This window comes from Montipora foliosa, chromosome 11 (genome assembly GCF_036669935.1).
Source record: "Montipora foliosa isolate CH-2021 chromosome 11, ASM3666993v2, whole genome shotgun sequence".
In the NCBI taxonomy this organism is placed as follows: domain Eukaryota; kingdom Metazoa; phylum Cnidaria; class Anthozoa; order Scleractinia; family Acroporidae; genus Montipora; species Montipora foliosa.
The window spans coordinates 45,809,947-45,827,446 of NC_090879.1; the positions used below are offsets into that span (position 1 = coordinate 45,809,947).

At 39.6% G+C, this 17,500-nt stretch overlaps 2 protein-coding genes and 1 long non-coding RNA gene across 7 annotated transcripts in view; all 3 read right to left on the reverse strand.

Moving 5' to 3' along the window:
- The window catches only part of LOC137977540 (uncharacterized), a 30,227-nt gene extending 22,001 nt beyond the window's left edge, over nt 1–8,226 (reverse strand). Inside the window, exons 1-2 of one of the 4 annotated variants that reach the window (XR_011117838.1) lie at nt 8,183–8,226; nt 3,570–3,740 (exon numbers count right to left, since the gene is read on the reverse strand). This is a non-coding gene — a long non-coding RNA (uncharacterized lncRNA). The other 3 variants (XR_011117839.1, XR_011117840.1, XR_011117841.1) reach the window with 3 other exon arrangements.
- A 730-nt stretch (nt 8,227–8,956) lies between these two features.
- Nucleotides 8,957–9,394, reverse strand: LOC137977214 (ATP-dependent DNA helicase Q1-like). Its single transcript, XM_068824476.1, has one exon. The coding sequence runs from the start codon at nt 9,392–9,394 to the stop codon at nt 8,957–8,959; it is 438 nt and encodes a 145-aa protein (XP_068680577.1).
- Nucleotides 9,395–13,953: 4,559 nt separating this feature from the next.
- Nucleotides 13,954–17,500, reverse strand: part of LOC137977539 (DNA topoisomerase 2-alpha-like) — a 55,736-nt gene continuing 52,189 nt past the window's right edge. For both annotated transcript variants that reach the window (XM_068824786.1, XM_068824785.1), the window contains exons 22-24: nt 16,815–16,994; nt 14,771–14,959; nt 13,954–14,631 (exon numbers count right to left, since the gene is read on the reverse strand). In XM_068824786.1, the coding sequence (XP_068680887.1) occupies nt 14,425–14,631; nt 14,771–14,959; nt 16,815–16,994 (576 nt within the window). In that variant the 3' untranslated portion in view covers nt 13,954–14,424. The remainder of the gene's footprint in view (nt 14,632–14,770; nt 14,960–16,814; nt 16,995–17,500) is intronic.

Consider the following 17,500-nt stretch of genomic DNA (forward strand, 5'->3'; position numbering starts at 1 on the left):
ATTACTCGTGGAATTACTTTTGCAATCATTTCCCTTGTGTTGTGAGTCTCCTGCATGGGAATAGATAACTCGTGCGTTATGACAACTCGGTTGTTTTCTTTGTAAACCCGCAATATCATCCACCAAATTTGGGCCTCAGTCATTCACTTATCTGTTTGATACTCTCTGCGATTAATGAACATCATCCAGTTCAGAAAGAAACCGTAAGATTTACAACGGCTAGCGTCAAAGCTTGCTTGCTCGCAAAACCGTGAAGCTGTCTTAAGAACTTGGGTTTTTCCATATATTTTCGATTTTCCTTTATATTGCATACGCTCTCGCCTTTTCTTTATTTACTTTTTCGCAAATTGTTTTGTTTCTTAATTTATTTCAGTATTCCTATTTCTCACCAGTATGATTTAAACGTAATCTTTGCTTAGCATTCTGTAACGCAATCATGTAACGTTACTTAATAACGTCGTTTTATGTTCAAATTTAAACTGTGCAAGTTACTGAGACTGAAGATAACAAAAATCTCAAAACATGTTTTGCAAAATAAAAAAGGTTCTTTTTTTTTTTTCTGACAAAAAAATTGGAATTGCAAAGCATTTGTGAGATTAATTACAAAACGAAACAGTTCTATTCCTGGAAATCAAGTGTAGCTTTTTCCCGACTTTATAACACATCAAGGTGGCTCGAGCCGGTTTCAACACTATATCAGCGAACAGCTATATTATGGTGCCATGCGAGACAACAATTATTGCTTGGAGCAATCTTTAAATTTATGCTTCAACATTTCTGACAACAATCCATGCTTAGTTGTATCGAAAACGCAAATATACAACAAAACAAAAATAAAATGCATCCAGTACACTTGTATGGTTCTTATGACCGATACTAAAGCACTCTTTTTTGTCTCCGATGCCGGATATGAAGAGAGAGAAAAAACCGACTCCGCCATCTAAGCAAGGAATTTGCACGCACGACCCAAGAATACAGAATTGATCACTCACAGCAATCGATCTTTGTGAAATTAAGTCAACGTATCCTCAGCCGGATAACGGTATAATAGGAAAGCCCTCCCTAAACCCTACATTTTATCTTTGAACTCATTTATCTCAAAAACAAACATGGTGACCCTCACTTGTTAGGTTGGGAAGTGATAAGTAGATTAAGTTGAAACCCACGTTTGCAGAAGCAAGAAAAAAATGCTCAGGAGCGGATTCACTGCCACCAAAATTATATCCAATTTTGAAAGTAGGTGAGGTTTTTTTTTGTTTCTGGAAAGAGTATTCTGCCGAATCACTTTTTAGCAAATAATTGGGATTTTGAGATAGTAAGTGAGAGGAAAAGACCCCATTAAAGATTTTTGCCTCTATTTTTTCACTGAAAAAGGAAAAGTCTCGCTGTAACTCCAAATGGCTGAATGCTATCAAATTCTATCAGACTGAGACAAGATATCAAACGCATAAGGAGACTATGAAAAAAATTCGGCAGAGAAGGATCTATTATCCTCTACAGCTATCTGAAGAGATTGCAAGCCCACTTGTCAAGACGTCTTAGCCCGATATGGCATTCTTATCTCTGAGATGTCTTTTCTACTCTTTATCAACTCTGAAAAGTATCGGTCGTCAAATTGCATGAACTTTCTAAATTTGGACTGTGCCAGGTCAGGTTTACTAGGACAAATTATAGCTTGGTTACAGCCAGCTGGGGGTTTGCGAAAGAGATAAAAGACAAAAGGGACGCCTTCGGAAAGCCAGTGGATAAGATCCCACGGCTTTTGAGGCCACACAATAGTCGAGAGCTGGCATTAAGACAAAAAGTCAGAAGAGCCCTAAACGAGGGCCAGTACTCGCCGGCTAGAGATACATGGAAATCAAAACTCCGAGTTGTATTGCAATCAACGTTTGATCACCTTTAAAAAATTCTGACTTAATTGGATTCTTATTTTTAATTACATCAAGGAGGATAAAGTTGGTTTTACGAAGCCGTCGGGAATTTTTTGTCGTCTGCATTAAACTCAGACAGCTGACCACAGCGCATCATGAAGTCTTGCATAACTCCATCAAGCGCAGAAAAAAATGAGCGTTTCTACCTTACAAGCGCTTTTAATTTCCACCATTGCGATACTGTGTTAGTGACAACTGAGGCCCTGTGAAGTGGATGCATGAGAAAGAGCGACAACAATAATAAATGTTTATTTTACAGATAATTATACCTCAGAGCATGCTCAAGTATCACGAGCCATTGCGAAATCAACAGAAACATTCTTGTTTTATCCTTAAGACAGATTAATAATGTCTGAAGAAAAAGGCCCAGAAAAAGGTATGAGGCGCAAAGAATAGAGCGCCTAGACCTCTTAGAGCTCCTTTAATTCGCTTTTTTTCAGTCCGTTGTATCCGCAAACACCCTTACAAAACCCAAGTTCAGGAGAGTAGCTCCGAGAGCGGTTTACATTGCTTGCATACAGAATCACTCAGTTGTTACAAATCGTAAAGGACCAGAGTCTCGCGAAGAGTTTTCCTAAGCGCTTTTCTTGAAGTACATGCACTGATATGAAGCAGAAAGCCGTACAGCCAAAAATTAATTCCCGTCTGCAAATGCTAGCTATGCTAAACATTTGTCGGCGTGTCTTATCGTCTCTAATCAACGCGTGTGCACAAATATCAAATGATGCAAGCGGATTAATCTATGATCCGTTTAACTTAACTCCAAATCGCGACCACGTAGACATTAAATGACATTAGTGCTCACTGAAAGGCGTTTGGATGACAGTTAAGAAACCGATGGCTGAAATACTTTGCGATAATTTTTTTAAATAACCTTCATTGGATAACACTTAACTTACGTTTTTATCAATACGAACTAAACCAGCAAACACATCATGCTACACATCTGTTTTAGTGTAAGCAGTTACCCCGATCTTGTAATTTAAGGTTGACCATGTTTTAAGTTTCTTAAGAAACTGGGTTGTGGTGTCGGTGGGGAAGTGAAACAGAAATGGGTTTATCAACTGGGTTGATATGGCACATTTGCCACCGTAAAGAAATTTGAAAGCTGATATTTCGAGCGTTGGCCCTTCTGAGCGAACACTGAGAGTATGGCGTATACCCCCAGTCATACAAACGTCTGTAAATTTGTCAAATTTCAACTTACACTTTCCCATCTGATATACCTCTAAATAAGCTGAAACTTTGCTAGGGTACTAAAGAGAAAGCCCTCTTTCTAATTTCTGGTATCCGTCTTTCATTCAATTCAATTTTTACTCAGTCAAATCCGTTGCCGCCATTTTGGCGAAGGGTCTATTCTTCGATATCACTTATACTGTGGGCTGCGTTCAATTTGTAGGGTAAAAGTTAAGATAATTTCTTATTTCATGCATAAAAATGAAATTAATCACATATAAACTTTAAAGGTCACTCATTACGGGTCATTGTTTTACCTACACCAAACTCAACCCGAAACCTTCAAGGCCTAAATATCGTTTTAGGCCTCATGAGGTCTAAGTTCAAAATTAGTAAAGGTTTTGTGACGAGTGACCTGTGGAAAGTGACCCCTGTACTTATATATTATAGTTATGATCTGACCTCTAGTGATATCAACAGCTTCAAATGCCTTTGTCTAGTCATACATTTGCCAAAGATCTACTGCAACGTCTATGGCACCCAGTGTCTAAGAGCAACACAAGGTGAAGTCAACACAAGGGAAGAACACGATGATGCATCGGTCTTGCTGTCTCCATTACTTGCATTCCTCTGCTGAGGGAAACAATAATTATTTATTATATGGCTAGTGTTTCTGGCCGATATAACGCGCTCTGTGACTGGCTAAGACCAGCTAAGCGCTAGGGCATTATGGATTATGCAAATTAGTTTTTTCGTCTTTAGAACCGTTTTATTAGCCTATAATAAACAACTTAATAACCTTGACCGTTCAGCTCTTACAGCAAAATCTCAAACCTCGGCCTAGCTGTATTGTCTGCATTGGCCTCGCTATCCCTCGGTCAATACGGCAAGGCCGCAGTTTGAGATTTTGCTGTAACGACTTCACTTTTGGTTATTAAGTAGTTACAGTGTAATATTACTAGTATAGCGCCATTTGTAACTGTACACTAAACACACGGTAAAAAATATCAAAGTGTAAAGGATAAAAATCTGGTTTAATTTTACAAAAACAAGGGAATAAATGAGATAGCTTCAACGAATAGAATCTTTACGCTTTGTAGGGCTCTTACTCGAGTTTATAAGGCCAAGTAGTGGACTTGGATGAGTTAATGTTTGAACAGCCAAACGCAACTTTTCCCTAGAAAACACCTGCCTCTCTCCAATACTGCCACTTAGTTTATTATGGAATTCTTCACCCATTTTGCAACGTAACTACTTAATAAACTAAACGATAGTGTTTTTTTTAAATGCTAAAAGTATTTTAAAGATAAAGAATAATAAAACCCAAAAGTAGCGTTTCGACACTAAGTCATGGTCTTCGGGGTAAGTGTCGAAAACATTTGGTTTTCATAGCTTTTAACCCATAAAACACTTTTAGCCTTGTTAAAAATTATTAGCTATTTTAGACTTCAAGCTAGTATTAAGGCGACTAATTACCCTAATCTCAAACTAGTCTTTTGGGCTGATCGAATAGTGATATACCTGCACTTCGCCCGTGGAACCGTGGCTCGTCCGGATCAATACTAGCCTGCATAACTGGTGGAATTAGAGAGCTTTAGATTCTAGGACGAGGACGAGAACGAGTACGAGATTTGACTTACCGTTTTTTTAGCGAAAATAATAAGAAAATTTCTAACCCGGTCGATTAATCTTACTCTTTGTTGGCAGCATAGGTTGCTCAGTTATTCTTATTGATGGTAGCTGAGCCTTCTTGCTTATCGAAAAATGCAAAAGTGCTATCGTGTTGTTGAATTGTTTTGACACGACAACATTTTTGCAAAACCTCGTACTAAAATGACGACGGTATCACGTTTTTCCCGCCAAAATCACGCTGGTTTGCGCGCGCTCACTGTTGTTCTGTGAGAAAATCTCGTACTCGTAGTCGTTATCGAACTAGAATCTAAAGGTCTCTATATTGTTGGCGCGAAAGGCAAATTAACGAGCGGACAAGCCGCGCGAAGAATGGAGAGGGGCGCTTTGGTATTTCACAGCGCCCCTCCCCCATTCTTCGCGCGGCTTATTTCCCTCACGCCAACAATACCGGCAGCTACGCAGGCTTCCGGACCAACAGGTATTAAATTCTGGATATACAGTCATGAAGTACGCTCCAGTGTAAGGGCGTGTTTTTTTGGGAAAATCCAAAAAAGGATTTGTGATCTCCCATCAATGGATTCTTCAGCGTCAAAACAACGCAAAATCCGAAAAAGGATTATTTTCCATGACAACGGAAAAAAACAAACAAACAACAAACCCAGAGTTGCGTGCAATTTGAAAAGAAATTCTTCAATGAAAATGCCTTAGCGATTGATGAAAAGAAATGGAGAAAAACATGCGTTCTAAGGTACACATCGATTATAGAGTGTATTGTTTAGCTGTAGGAAAGGTGCTAACAAAATTATTGCTGTCAAAAACACTTTTAGTGTAATTTCTGGTGTGAATTTGCAGGAAACCAACTATTTTCGGCCTATTAATTCGTGTCTTTGATCGCACAGTAAAATGGCGCGAGAAAAACATTTGGGCTAAACTGTCATTTACGGCAGCTGTTGTGTATCATTTTTTCATGGAAAATCGCTTGTCAAAAGTACTTTTTCCGTGGGATGCGTACGCATCCACGGTATAAAATCAGTCGCGTGGTTTCATGGGTGTTAGAAATGGAATTCCCATGGGACATTTTCGGTCTATCATTGGATTATAATAATAATAATAATAATAATAATAATAATATTATTATTATTATTATTATTATAATTATTATTATTATTATTTTATTATTATTATTTCATCGCAAAATGAACTTCAGATGTTTTCGTCGATTTCCGGCCACCACCAACTCAGAAACGATGTACCGCACAGACCTGAGGAGAGGTGATTTATAAATTTGTTTCCTACAATATTCCGATTTCTTGACCTTTTTCAATGAACGATTTTGAATTGATTTTTTGTTGCACGACAGTGACAGTGAAATGATGTACTGTTAAACGTTTCAGTGTGCATGGAAATTCTTAATTGCATTTATTTGATTTTCTATTGGATAGGCCCAGTTAGAGCGCTTATGTTGTTATCATAAGTGGAACCTTAATTAAGTTATTGTTTTACATCAGCTTGCATCAGTCAAGAATTAGAAAGGAATGTAAGGTTTATTATTGGAAACATTTGGTCAATGACTTATATTGATCAAGAAGTTACAGTCGACCTTAGAATATATTTAAGAAGCAAAAACAAGTTTTAATTTTGTTGTTTCGAAAAAACAGTTCTGTTCTGAGTGGTTTTCCAAAGTGGATAAGAACAATTGAAAATTAGTTGTTCCTGGTTGAAGAAATTCGTTTGAAAGCACAAAGAATGCAAATGTGATTAGTAGACATTGAATTTGACTTTGAAAACTTAACTCACTGTCTTGCAAATACTGTAATACTTAAATGCAACGTAATCAGTTTGGGTCAGTTTGAAACTTTATTTTTATTATTTTTTTAACTTAAAGCTGGTTCACATTTGACGTAGCGTCATGAAAATTGTTGAACTGGGAAAACACCGTCCAGCACGAAAATTGAATATTTTCAATGTTCTTCAGCCTTTGCTCTCTGAGTTCAAACTTACAATTCTTATTCTTGTAATGCTCCCAGGAGTATGGTTGCTTGCGTCATGTGTAGCCCTGAGTTTAATTCTATTATTACTACTTTTCATTCCGCTAACTTTGAATAAAAAGTATTATAATAATTTATTATTTAGTTACATGAACAATCGTGACCATACTACAAACCATACTGTTCCAAACTCTGCTCACAGTGTACAAGGAAAACACCTATTAACCAATGCTACAAATTCTCAGTCCAAAATTATGAAGCCCCAGACCAATGTTATGCACACAACATCACAAAAACCAAAAAAAAAAAAACATGCAAGACCCTTCACAAATTCATAAATTCGATTATATTTACATTTTGCTTTTTGCGCAATTCTTAATTTGCAACAGTTGAACGTTTTGAAATTTAGGAGTTAATGCTATCCTATCAGTAAAATTGTGTTGTTTTTAGTGTTTTTCATTCAGTATTCCAAAGAAATATCACCTTCATATTCTGACATTCCTCGATAATCTTAAAAGTAAAAGTAAACTCTGACTGCTGCTGTACTGAGTGTTTCCGTTGGAAAATTTACTTGCATCAATTAATAGATAACCTTTATTTCTCTTTAATGCACCAAGTAGCAGCTAGTTAAAGTTACAGGGTTATCTGTCTCGTAAACTTTCGACACTTTCAAAATTTACATGTGATTTTCTTCGCTCTGACTAAGCATGGTGGTTTGCTATAACTGGACAATTTGTTTAACTGTTAGTGCATCCCACGAAAACGCTATTAGGGGTCTTCTTTCAAATCAAACGCTGAAGTGGTGAATTTCAAAAAATCCGGATTTAGATTTCATCCGAAGTACCCTCCTCGAGTGTGGATACTTTGGATTCATGATCCCTTTTTGGATTTCGCCAAAATCCGTTTTTGGATTCAAGAATCCTTTTTCGCATATTCCCAAAAAAACGCATCCTTCAATTTCGAGACTGAAGAAGCATTGAGGTATACCTCGAAATTTAACTCGGTGGCCAACATATATTTTCTTTAGTACAACATTTTTAAAAAGACTTGCGGGAGACTCAAAAAATTGTCCGACAACTGTGTTAGACAAATATAAAAACGTTTCGGTTTCCCTTTCGAAAGTATCGACAGTGTTGCAATCCTTTTCCATTGGAAAGCTGCTGTTACCTGTGGGGACTCCGTTAGAGCCTCTTATATTAATAACTTAAAAGTAAGGCGATTACAACGTCTCTGTATACGTACCAAATGCACTTTGATTTTCAAATGCAATTAAAGAGATCGAGTCTTTCTTGACAGAAAGCCCAGATGCACTCAAGAGCTCTGAAAACCTTACAAAAGAGCAATCTTCTCCTGGAAATTTCACCAGATCGTTCGTGGCCATGACGAATACTTGCAGCGATTGATAAAATTACGTTTAAGAAAGTAACTCCGTTGAAAAGAAAGAAAATTACTTACCAAATCGACATCAACTCACACTCGAGATTCACTAGCTGGACCATGCGGGATGCGCACGCATATACCAGGCAACAACCTCCGCTGATCTTCCATACAGTAAAACATGTGCGGCCTTCGTAGGCGATCAAAAACTTTTCTTTGCCAGTTTTGTTTTCGTTTTTTTCGCGATCTCTCAAAAACAACAAAAAACAAACCCCAAAAAATAACAAAACAAAAAAAAAACGCTCCTTGCGCGCTCAGACCCCGTTAAGGTCGCAGCAATTCGTATTCCCATGGTAGGCCACAATTTGCCAATCAGGGGAAGTTTTTGAGTTGATTTTGACTACCGTTCAGGCTCCAGTTGTTCAAAGGGTGGATAGCGCTATACACTGGATAACTCAATTGGTTTTGCTAGTGTTTCATCCGCTAGATAGTGGTTTATCCGGTAGCCTGCATGCGTAGCGGCTGTTTCCTTCCCTTTTCCAAACGCCCGCGAAGGGGACGAAAACTGCGAGAGATTGCGAAAAATAAGGAGTAGGGGGAGGGGGTGAGGAAACGCCTGCAATCAGACCCAGATATTTTACCGAACGCCTCCAAACAGACCGCATTCCGTTAGGGCACCAACGGTTACATTACAGCCAATGATCATTAACTTCCGGTAAACCATTTTTGACAAGCAGCCCACGAAAAGCAAATAAAGCGCGAAAAACAATTGCGCTTTCCTTTCCAAGGCAGAAAAAGCAAGCGGGCGAAATGATATGGCTTCGAATAATTGCCGCGTTTGTCATTGCTAGTTTAAGAGATCCTTGGAATTTCGAATTCTTTTTTTAAGATTTCAAGGAACTCTTTGTCCAGCGCATTTTCCGCGGACGAGAACAATAACTGGAATTTACCCACTCGCACATCTGCAAGGAAAGCTTCTGGCAATGAATTCGCTGTGAGGCCCATGGATTTCGCCTCCATTATCTGATCTTCAATCAAGCTTCGAAGCGGACAGCTCACCAGAACACAGGCACAATCTTTTGACATCTTCTCCTTAACTCCCACGGGTATTTGATAGATAGTGCCTTTTCCAAAACCAGTCGGCAAAACTGCGAGGACATCCTGTCCATGGACTAAACTCTTTATGGCAACTCCTTGCTCCGGTTTGAGATCAATCTGTTTACCGTTTTTCGAAAGATCTTTTAACGTTTCCTGAAAAGAAAATTCGAAAGCTTCCACGGACTCGGCCATATTTTTTATTCTGGTTGTTGTTTTGTATTCCGGATGTCGATTATGCACGAATGTCAAATTTTGATTGACGGGCTACTAACCAATCAAATTGCGCTATTGCTCCCCGTTCGTGGGAGAACGGAGTTCGGTAAAATGTTTGGGATTGATTGCAGGCGATTCCTTTCCTCCCCACCCCTTCCCCCTTCTCGCTCACCCCGTCCCCACTTCTCCCTAATTTTTTGCTCACCCCAGTATCGCTCGCTTGTTCGATCTCCGCCTAGAAAAGGAAAGGAAACGGCTGCTACGCAAAGCTATTTATCCGGTGGATAGCGTTATCCACCTTTTGGACAACCGAGAAGGGGAGGAATACCTTGCGGGTGGTCGTGGGTGTTAAAAAACAAACCCGACTAGGGAGAAAGTCTAATTGAAAGAGCTACTCTACGACAGGTCACCCAGGCTTATGGGTTTCATAACATGAGTAAATATAATAGAGAACATATGGAGCGAGGACGCGAAGTTTAGGTCTGGAATTATGCTAGAAAATAAAAATAAAGACCGATGAAACTTATCATGTGGCGAGTTGTTGCTGATCTTAATATGTCCAAGACGTTTCGGGAAAATAGTCGCCTTCATAGTGTCGTGGCAAGGTAGGAGGCTGACGGCAGCGTCGGAGTTCCGATCAACCCTCAACCAGCACCATTTTTGGGCGAAAATCGAATCAAATCGCAAGAAAAACAGACCAGGCTCGTGGAACATGAATTTCTCTAAACCCTAAATCCACTGAAGCATCTCCAGCGAGCAACGCGAAGCCAGCAGGCTTCGTAGAAATTGTACTTTGATCAACTAAAATGGGGGCCCGAAGCCGTTAGGATCACAACTGTTCCAATAGACCGTATTCACGCACATATATGAAGTAAGTTCTCCACGTCGATTTATTTCGTTGTTTAAAACACTTCCAATGACAATTTTGAAAGAAGCGTACGGATTCGATCTCGGATAACGTGCGTCCAAGCATTCCTAGATGACCACTCATCTACTGAGACAAACGATACAAATGATCGCTAATTTTAAAGTATTCAAATGAGATAGCGGTTACAATATATTGAAAGCTAACCAAATAAAAATGGTTGCTTAGACTTAAATCTTGAGAACATCGTCTAAAGTGTGTAGACTTAGTTTTGCGGCGTACTATCGATGTGTATTTTACATCATGTAATTATTGTGAAACGTTCACAATCATTCTCTGTGTCAACATCCAATCACAACCCGGTGTAAGCCCGGTGCAATTCCTATATTTATCCGATACCGTATTCACGACCGCCGCCATGTTGGATTTGCTATTATCATGCAAATTAGCTACTCACTTCTGAGGGGGCATACACAAGTTCGAGAGGATATAACGAACATCTTAGCCACACAGATGATTTGTTTCACGTTCATTGAAGGTTTGCCACCTAAGTAGTAAAATCGAATGATTAGACAAGTTACTTCGATTATTTTTTTAGTAAAAAATGAGCAGATAACGAAGTAGAAAGTCAAAATGTCAAAGGCAATCAAAAGATACAAAATTATTATAAAAGGTACTAAATTCTAAAATTTACTTTTAGCAATGTTATTTCAATATTTCGACGAGCCGATTTTCCGCAATTTACCTTTTTTCCAGTGTTTGCCCCCCAGCATAACTGGCTAATTTGCATGACAATTTGAAAACCAACATGGCCGCTCCCTCAAACTGACATTTCCCTATTTATTCAACTTATACGACGTACAGTCTTCTTTGGAATTTAAATCTACTTCAACGAAACAAAGATTTTTAACAAGCTGAGAAGATTCACAATAGGCGAGGCAAGGAGTTGAACCCGGATCGATGGCTTCACCTTGCAGTTTCCGATATCCACTAGACTAAGGAGACAACCTACCGGAAAATCGAATTTTTTAGACTATTGAAATAGTAGTACCCAGCAAAACAATTGAAAGTTAACCGTCTTCAACGGGCTTTTTAGACCTAAATACTGTAGATCAGCGCGGCATAGCTTAGAAACGCTATTTTTTGTTGAACTAAAGCTGTAATTCTGCCTGTTTTCGATTCATTCTTTTTAGAGCGGTAAGCTTGTCAATGTTAACATGGGATATTGCGTCGTGTAATTTTTACGAAATGTCCAATGTCAGTTTGAAGGATGGAAATTAGTGTTGACCTATTCAAAATGGCACTGAGCTCGAGGCACCTGGTGACGAGTATAATAAGTCCTCGTGGAGGGAAGGTGCAGTCGGACGGTGAATCTTATCTTTGAGCAATCTGGGACTCCCTTTCCCCCACGGGGTCTTATTATACTCGTCACCAGGTACCCCGAGCTCAGTGAACCAAGTTCTACGGCGCCTGCTGGCTTCGCGTTGCTAGGTGAAGATGCCTCAGAGCATTCAGGGTTTAGGGAAATTCCACGAGCCTGGCTTTGCTTAGTTAGCCACTGGATTCGATTTCCGCTCAAAAAATGGTTGCTGGTGGAGGGGTTGATCGGAACTCCGACGCTGCCGTCAGCCTCCTACCTTGCCACTACACAATGAAGAAAAGATGAAGGCGACTATTTTTCCCGAAACTTCGTGTACATACTAGTTATAGTTGCCACTAAAGTGCCAACGAGACAGGCTTGCGGCATAACTGTGGTGGAAGGATAAGATGTCATGTATGCACAAGGTCTGAAAAATGAAAGAAGGGACGGCACGGTCTTGGATTTTGAAAAGTTTAGTTTTAATTTATCAAAAAGATCCTTTGAATCTTCTGCATCGTTCATCATCCTGGTCATGGTTGCATTTATGCTTGTCTCTTTGGTTCTTATGTTGCCTAAGAAATTGTTATTTCACTATTTCCCCATAACTTAAATTCATGTTTGTCTGTTTTTGAACCAAAAATATCGTGACCGAGGTCCTTTAATGTTTACACCATGCGAGTAATACCTGCATTGCATTAGAATAATTCTAAAATAGAGGTCGTTAAAGTATTTGCAAAAGGAACATGTTTAATGTATCACAAAGTTCGAATTCAAAAGGTTTGTACACCACCGAGACTTGAAGAACATGTCATTTATAACACTGGGGTTATAGAATGTTGATCTGATCCGAATGTTTGCCCTGCTAGTGGCACGCTGGCCACTTTACCATAGGTGAAATTTGATCTGAACACATTGGTTCGAAATTGGTGAGTACGTTTACAAAGCGCACGTTTCTCCAGCTTTACCAACAAGAATTTTGTGCAAGTCTGTTTCTTTTTACACTGAGCAGTTTCGCCTATGGTTGATATGTTTGAGATCCGAAACAGAATTTAAATAATTATCATTACGATGATAATTATGTTCCAGCATCTTTTATATTGTATTATATTCCAGCGATACTGCCAAACAGATTGGACCATAAACGTTTTGGATAAACTACTGAACTTCTTTCTAATTAATATTATTTGCGTCCGCCTAAAAATCTTCTCGCGGTTCTATAAGCTGCCGCCTCGCCAGGCCTGTCTTCAGAAGGCCTGACTCGTTGGCAATTAAGAACAGCAACAACTCGCCACATGGTAAGTTTCATCGATCTTTATTTTTATTTTCTAGCATATTTCCAGACCTAAACTTCGCGTCTTCGCTCCACGTGTTCTCTATTCTCATGTTATGAAACCCGTACGTGACAAAAACAGTGAGCCTGGGTTACCTGTGACTCTACAAGGTAAATAACGATGCGACATGACATGGCATCATAACAATCGAAAATGGGTTTTTTCATTTCTTCAACGCTGTGCTACGACAGCAGCCTTTTCTCTTTTTTTTTTTCTCTTCACAAAACGACCATTCGTTTTCTCTTCTTTAAGGACTGACAGAAATTTGAAACTATTTAGCGAGGACCAAGTATATCACACTGTTGCTGTTTCTGTACTGTTTCAGTGCCTGTGTTGGAAAAGTTCATGAGATGTTTTGTCGGTGGGTATGAAACTGATTCAACTAGTAATGGGTTTTGTGAGTGTCAGAAGTCTACTCCTATAACAAAAACGGAACTTGAATACTGGAAGAAAAATTAGCGGTGTGTACATTTTGTCGTTGTATTGGTTCCGCGCTGATACGGCAGGATGGCCATAATTTGGACACCACCGCCATTTTCGTCCATAATCACGCTAAAATACGAACGGCCATCTTGACTGCACCATGACTTTCTACCTCGCGCATGCAAATGAAATACCGGAGACAGAAAGCTGTTCCACAACAAAATCGTCGACAAACTTGGACTTTCTCTTGCAAACATCGTAAAATTTTGATATTAATTTTGTCTTTCTTTCGATCCTGATAAATGGTAAATACTTGTTAATGTCAGGCCAGGCGGTTCTCCAGAAGACCACAGGCGTTTTTGACGTGACGAGACCTACAAATTGCACTTTTGCAATTTTGTTCGTCATTGAAAAAATTTACTTGTGCTCATTTATTCCAAATTGCACTCAAAATCGAGTGATTACCAATACCAATACTAACCCTAATTTTAAATAGGGGCTATAGTGGAATCAAACGGCCTACAAAACCAAGCCATTAATAAATCACACGTTCCAGATTATCAGCCATCCGACTGATAGGCCTCAATCGGGTTTAATTGGCATAAAATAAACAATTAAAATAACTTTTTATACAATTGCTGTGGTAATTACAAATACTGACGGTATAACAAATCAAGTTCCCTATACACTACCCCGACATTAAGCTTTATTATCGAAGGCCCATAACGACATAACATCACTGCATAATTAATTCCCCAGTAAACTTGATAGCTTCCAGACAGTGTGGAACGTCACAAAATGCAATATTTACCTTGAAACAATCGCTAATAGGTCGCACAGAGCTTTTAACGGATGGACAAGAAAAAGGGGACTGTGAATGAGTCAATTTCAAGAAAAAAAGGAGTCAACAGCAACTTAAAAAACGACTGGAAAGCGACGCGATAAAAATCAGCTCATAATCTTCACACAGATGGAGCCAATACTAAACCACCGTCTTTGTGTCCAAAACATCACAACACATTAGGATTCCTCACTCATCTTCAAAATCGCTACCGGAAAGCGACCAATCTTTGGTATTATCGTTTTCCTTGTCATCGCTATCTTCTCCTTCGCTCTCAAGGAAGTATTTGACGGGAGCCTTGGCTCTTCCGGTTCGCGCCGTCCGGCTACGAACAGGTGCCTCATCACTGGAGGAGTCTAGGGCTGGTTTGGCTTTCTTCGGAGGCGATTTCTGAGGCTGTGGACAGTATTAGCAGAAGAAAATACCAATGAAACGTTGGAGCAAAGCGATCTTAATGGTTTTAGCAAACTAACACCTTGCATCATTTGAACTTCGAGCGGCTCTATATAATAATTTTAGCGTAAAGACCCCCTACCTTTAAGGTTTTTGATTTCTTGGCAGCCGCAGGTTTCTTGGAAGGCAATTCTGCTTCAGATTCCTCGCCACTGCTGCTCTCAATAACTGCCGCTTTTCCTCTCTTGCCTTTCTTCGCCGCCTCCTTTTTTGGCGCCTCGGCGGCCTTACCTTTGACAGCTTTCGTTGATTTCTTTGCAGTTTCCTTTGCCTGGCGATTCCAACATCAAAATCACAATTAAGTTGTTTAAATACAGTGGAACCCCGACCACGACCACCTTCAGGCCATGGAAATTTGGTCGTATTAACGGGGTAGGGTCAAATTATGATGCAAAATGCTTTTAAACTACATTCTACTACAGTACAGGCATACCTTTAATCCGCTAAATATAAAACCTTTTTGCAGTTAATTAACAACCTTACAACGGCAATTCAATGCAACTGAACAATGCAACAGCAAACGAAACCGAGTAATGGAAGCAAAAGCACAAGTTTAAGTTGTTGGGAAAGCCGTTAGTCGTGGGGGAGGATACGGGATGGAAATCCCATGCGTTTAGACGTTCACTGGACAGCCAAGAAACGTTGATATGCTTAACAAATTATTAGACATTTCAAATAACCGATCTGTGAGAAAAGAACAGGAAATGGACTTGAAGAGAAAAGCCACAGTGGAAGGCAGCAGAAACAAGAAGACAAAATAACTTTGAGAGCCTCGAAATGCTGCAAAGTTAAGTCTATCAGATCTTTTGTACTACTGTATTAAAATAATGCATCCTTTTTACTAACACTGCAATTTACCAGATGCCATGCTAACACCTTTGGCTAAAAAACATTCAATAAAATATTAATCCGTTATTGTTTGTCAGATTGTGTCTGTTTTCATTCAGCAGCCCCACCAAGCATTTTGACTGGTCGTATTAACGGGGTAATTTTATAAAGAACACTCCAAAAAGTGGTCGTTGGTCGTAATAACGGGGTGGTCGGATTAACGGGGTTTTCAGATAAGAAAATGAGTGGGCTTTTGTTAGGGCCGCAAAAAAGTGGCCGTATGGCGGGGTTCCACTGTACTGAGAACACATGCTGTTTGATTTTGTGGAGAAATGGTTAGGGGAGGTGGGACAAAGAGTTATCACACTGAAACGAACAAGCGGTTAAGCAAATCGGATGGGGAAAAAGTGCTAAAATCTCCATTCTGCTCAGAAAAAAAATAAATTAAATGCTTGGCAAAGATACCAAGAAATTTCAAGTAATTCTCTGTCAGCAAAGAAGAAAACCAACAAACTCAAGCATCATAGAGGGGAGTAGCACCCGCTTTATACCAAGGTGTCGTGGGTTCAATTCCCTGCATCGTATGCGAGTTGAGTTTGTGCTCCAAGATCTTCGTCCAGGCACTCTAGTATTCCTTTCCAGCAAAACTTAACATTTGTTTGGATACTTTTAACTCTGATTTCATTCGATTTGCAATTTTGCCAATTAGTAAAGCCACAGTAGCCATCTAGTCTGCTTAACAAACGTGTTTTGGGATGATACTCGGCGTCCTACTTTTCTTCGCACCCCAAAAGACGGCTATGAAGGAGCCAAGGGGACCTTTGCAGCTGGCGATCATATGGTACAAACACTGCCATACTGGAGACCAAATTGCGCACTGGGACATCTAATTTAAAATATCTTTGTTTTAGATGCCCCAGTGCGCAATTTGCTCCCAGCATGGCGGTTTTTGTGCCATGTGATTGCCAGCTGCAAAGGGCTCAGTGCGCAGCTATATCAGCTTAGATTTAAATTTAAAAATACGTTTAAATGAGGTTAAATGCACTTTAACTGAGTTAATAAATAGGAGCAACTGCAAGCTATTAATGTCAGTGGTTTTGTTATATTTGCGCATGCGTTGGTTTCCTCGTGGTTTGCGTAGTACAGCTTGTTTATCGGTGTGGCGGGAAGAAGGAGCACCAACCTCCACTGATCGACGCAGTTGTTAAATAATTCAGATTATGTAAGGACAAAACAGGAAGTTCCTCACAATTTAAAATTTCGTATTCTTGGTACAGCAATATAACTAGTCAATATACCTTTGCTTCTTTGGCTTTGGGTTTGACAGGAGACAGCTTCTGAATGAGAGCGCGTGTTGCCTGCACATCACTACTGTCAGATTCTCCATCACTATCTAAGCTTGGTTTCTTTGCCTGTTCGGCGGATTGTACCGCCACCTGAGCCACATCGTCTTCATCACCAGAACTTAATACGTAAGCCTAATGACAGATTAAATGGAAACTTCAGTTATGAGTTATCACCTGCCGAGTGACTTACCACTGCGTCTACTGAGATGAACCGAAAACAGTTATGACTTATTTCCCTGGCCCGACCGAAAACGATCAACTACGACGCAAACTCGTACAGGCCAGTTTGAAGCACAGAAAAACGAGTGCGAGTCTGGGCCACCATGGCCATTTTGGAATACGGTGTACGAGGACTGTTGCTTCAACAATTCCAAGTTTTAAAAAGAACGCGTGGGCTTGCTTGTCCTTATTGCCACCAATAATTAAGCAGGCTAATCTTTCACTGCTTGCCGGAACTAAGTGGCTTAAACTTGGGGAGACGATTAACATTTCCTTCAAAATTTGAAGCCAGTTTGTTAATAGGCCACGTTCGATGTATCAATGTTCACGCATGGCTACGAAGCTTTATGGTTAAATTTGAATATTCCTTTGTCTTTAGCTATGCTGAATGATTTTCATAGGCTGACATTAACGACAAT

What these genes read in the sequence shown, in the direction of transcription:
- LOC137977214 (XM_068824476.1), bottom strand. Translation starts at nt 9,394, where the DNA reads ATGGCCGAGTCCGTGGAAGCTTTCGAATTTTCTTTTCAGGAAACGTTA.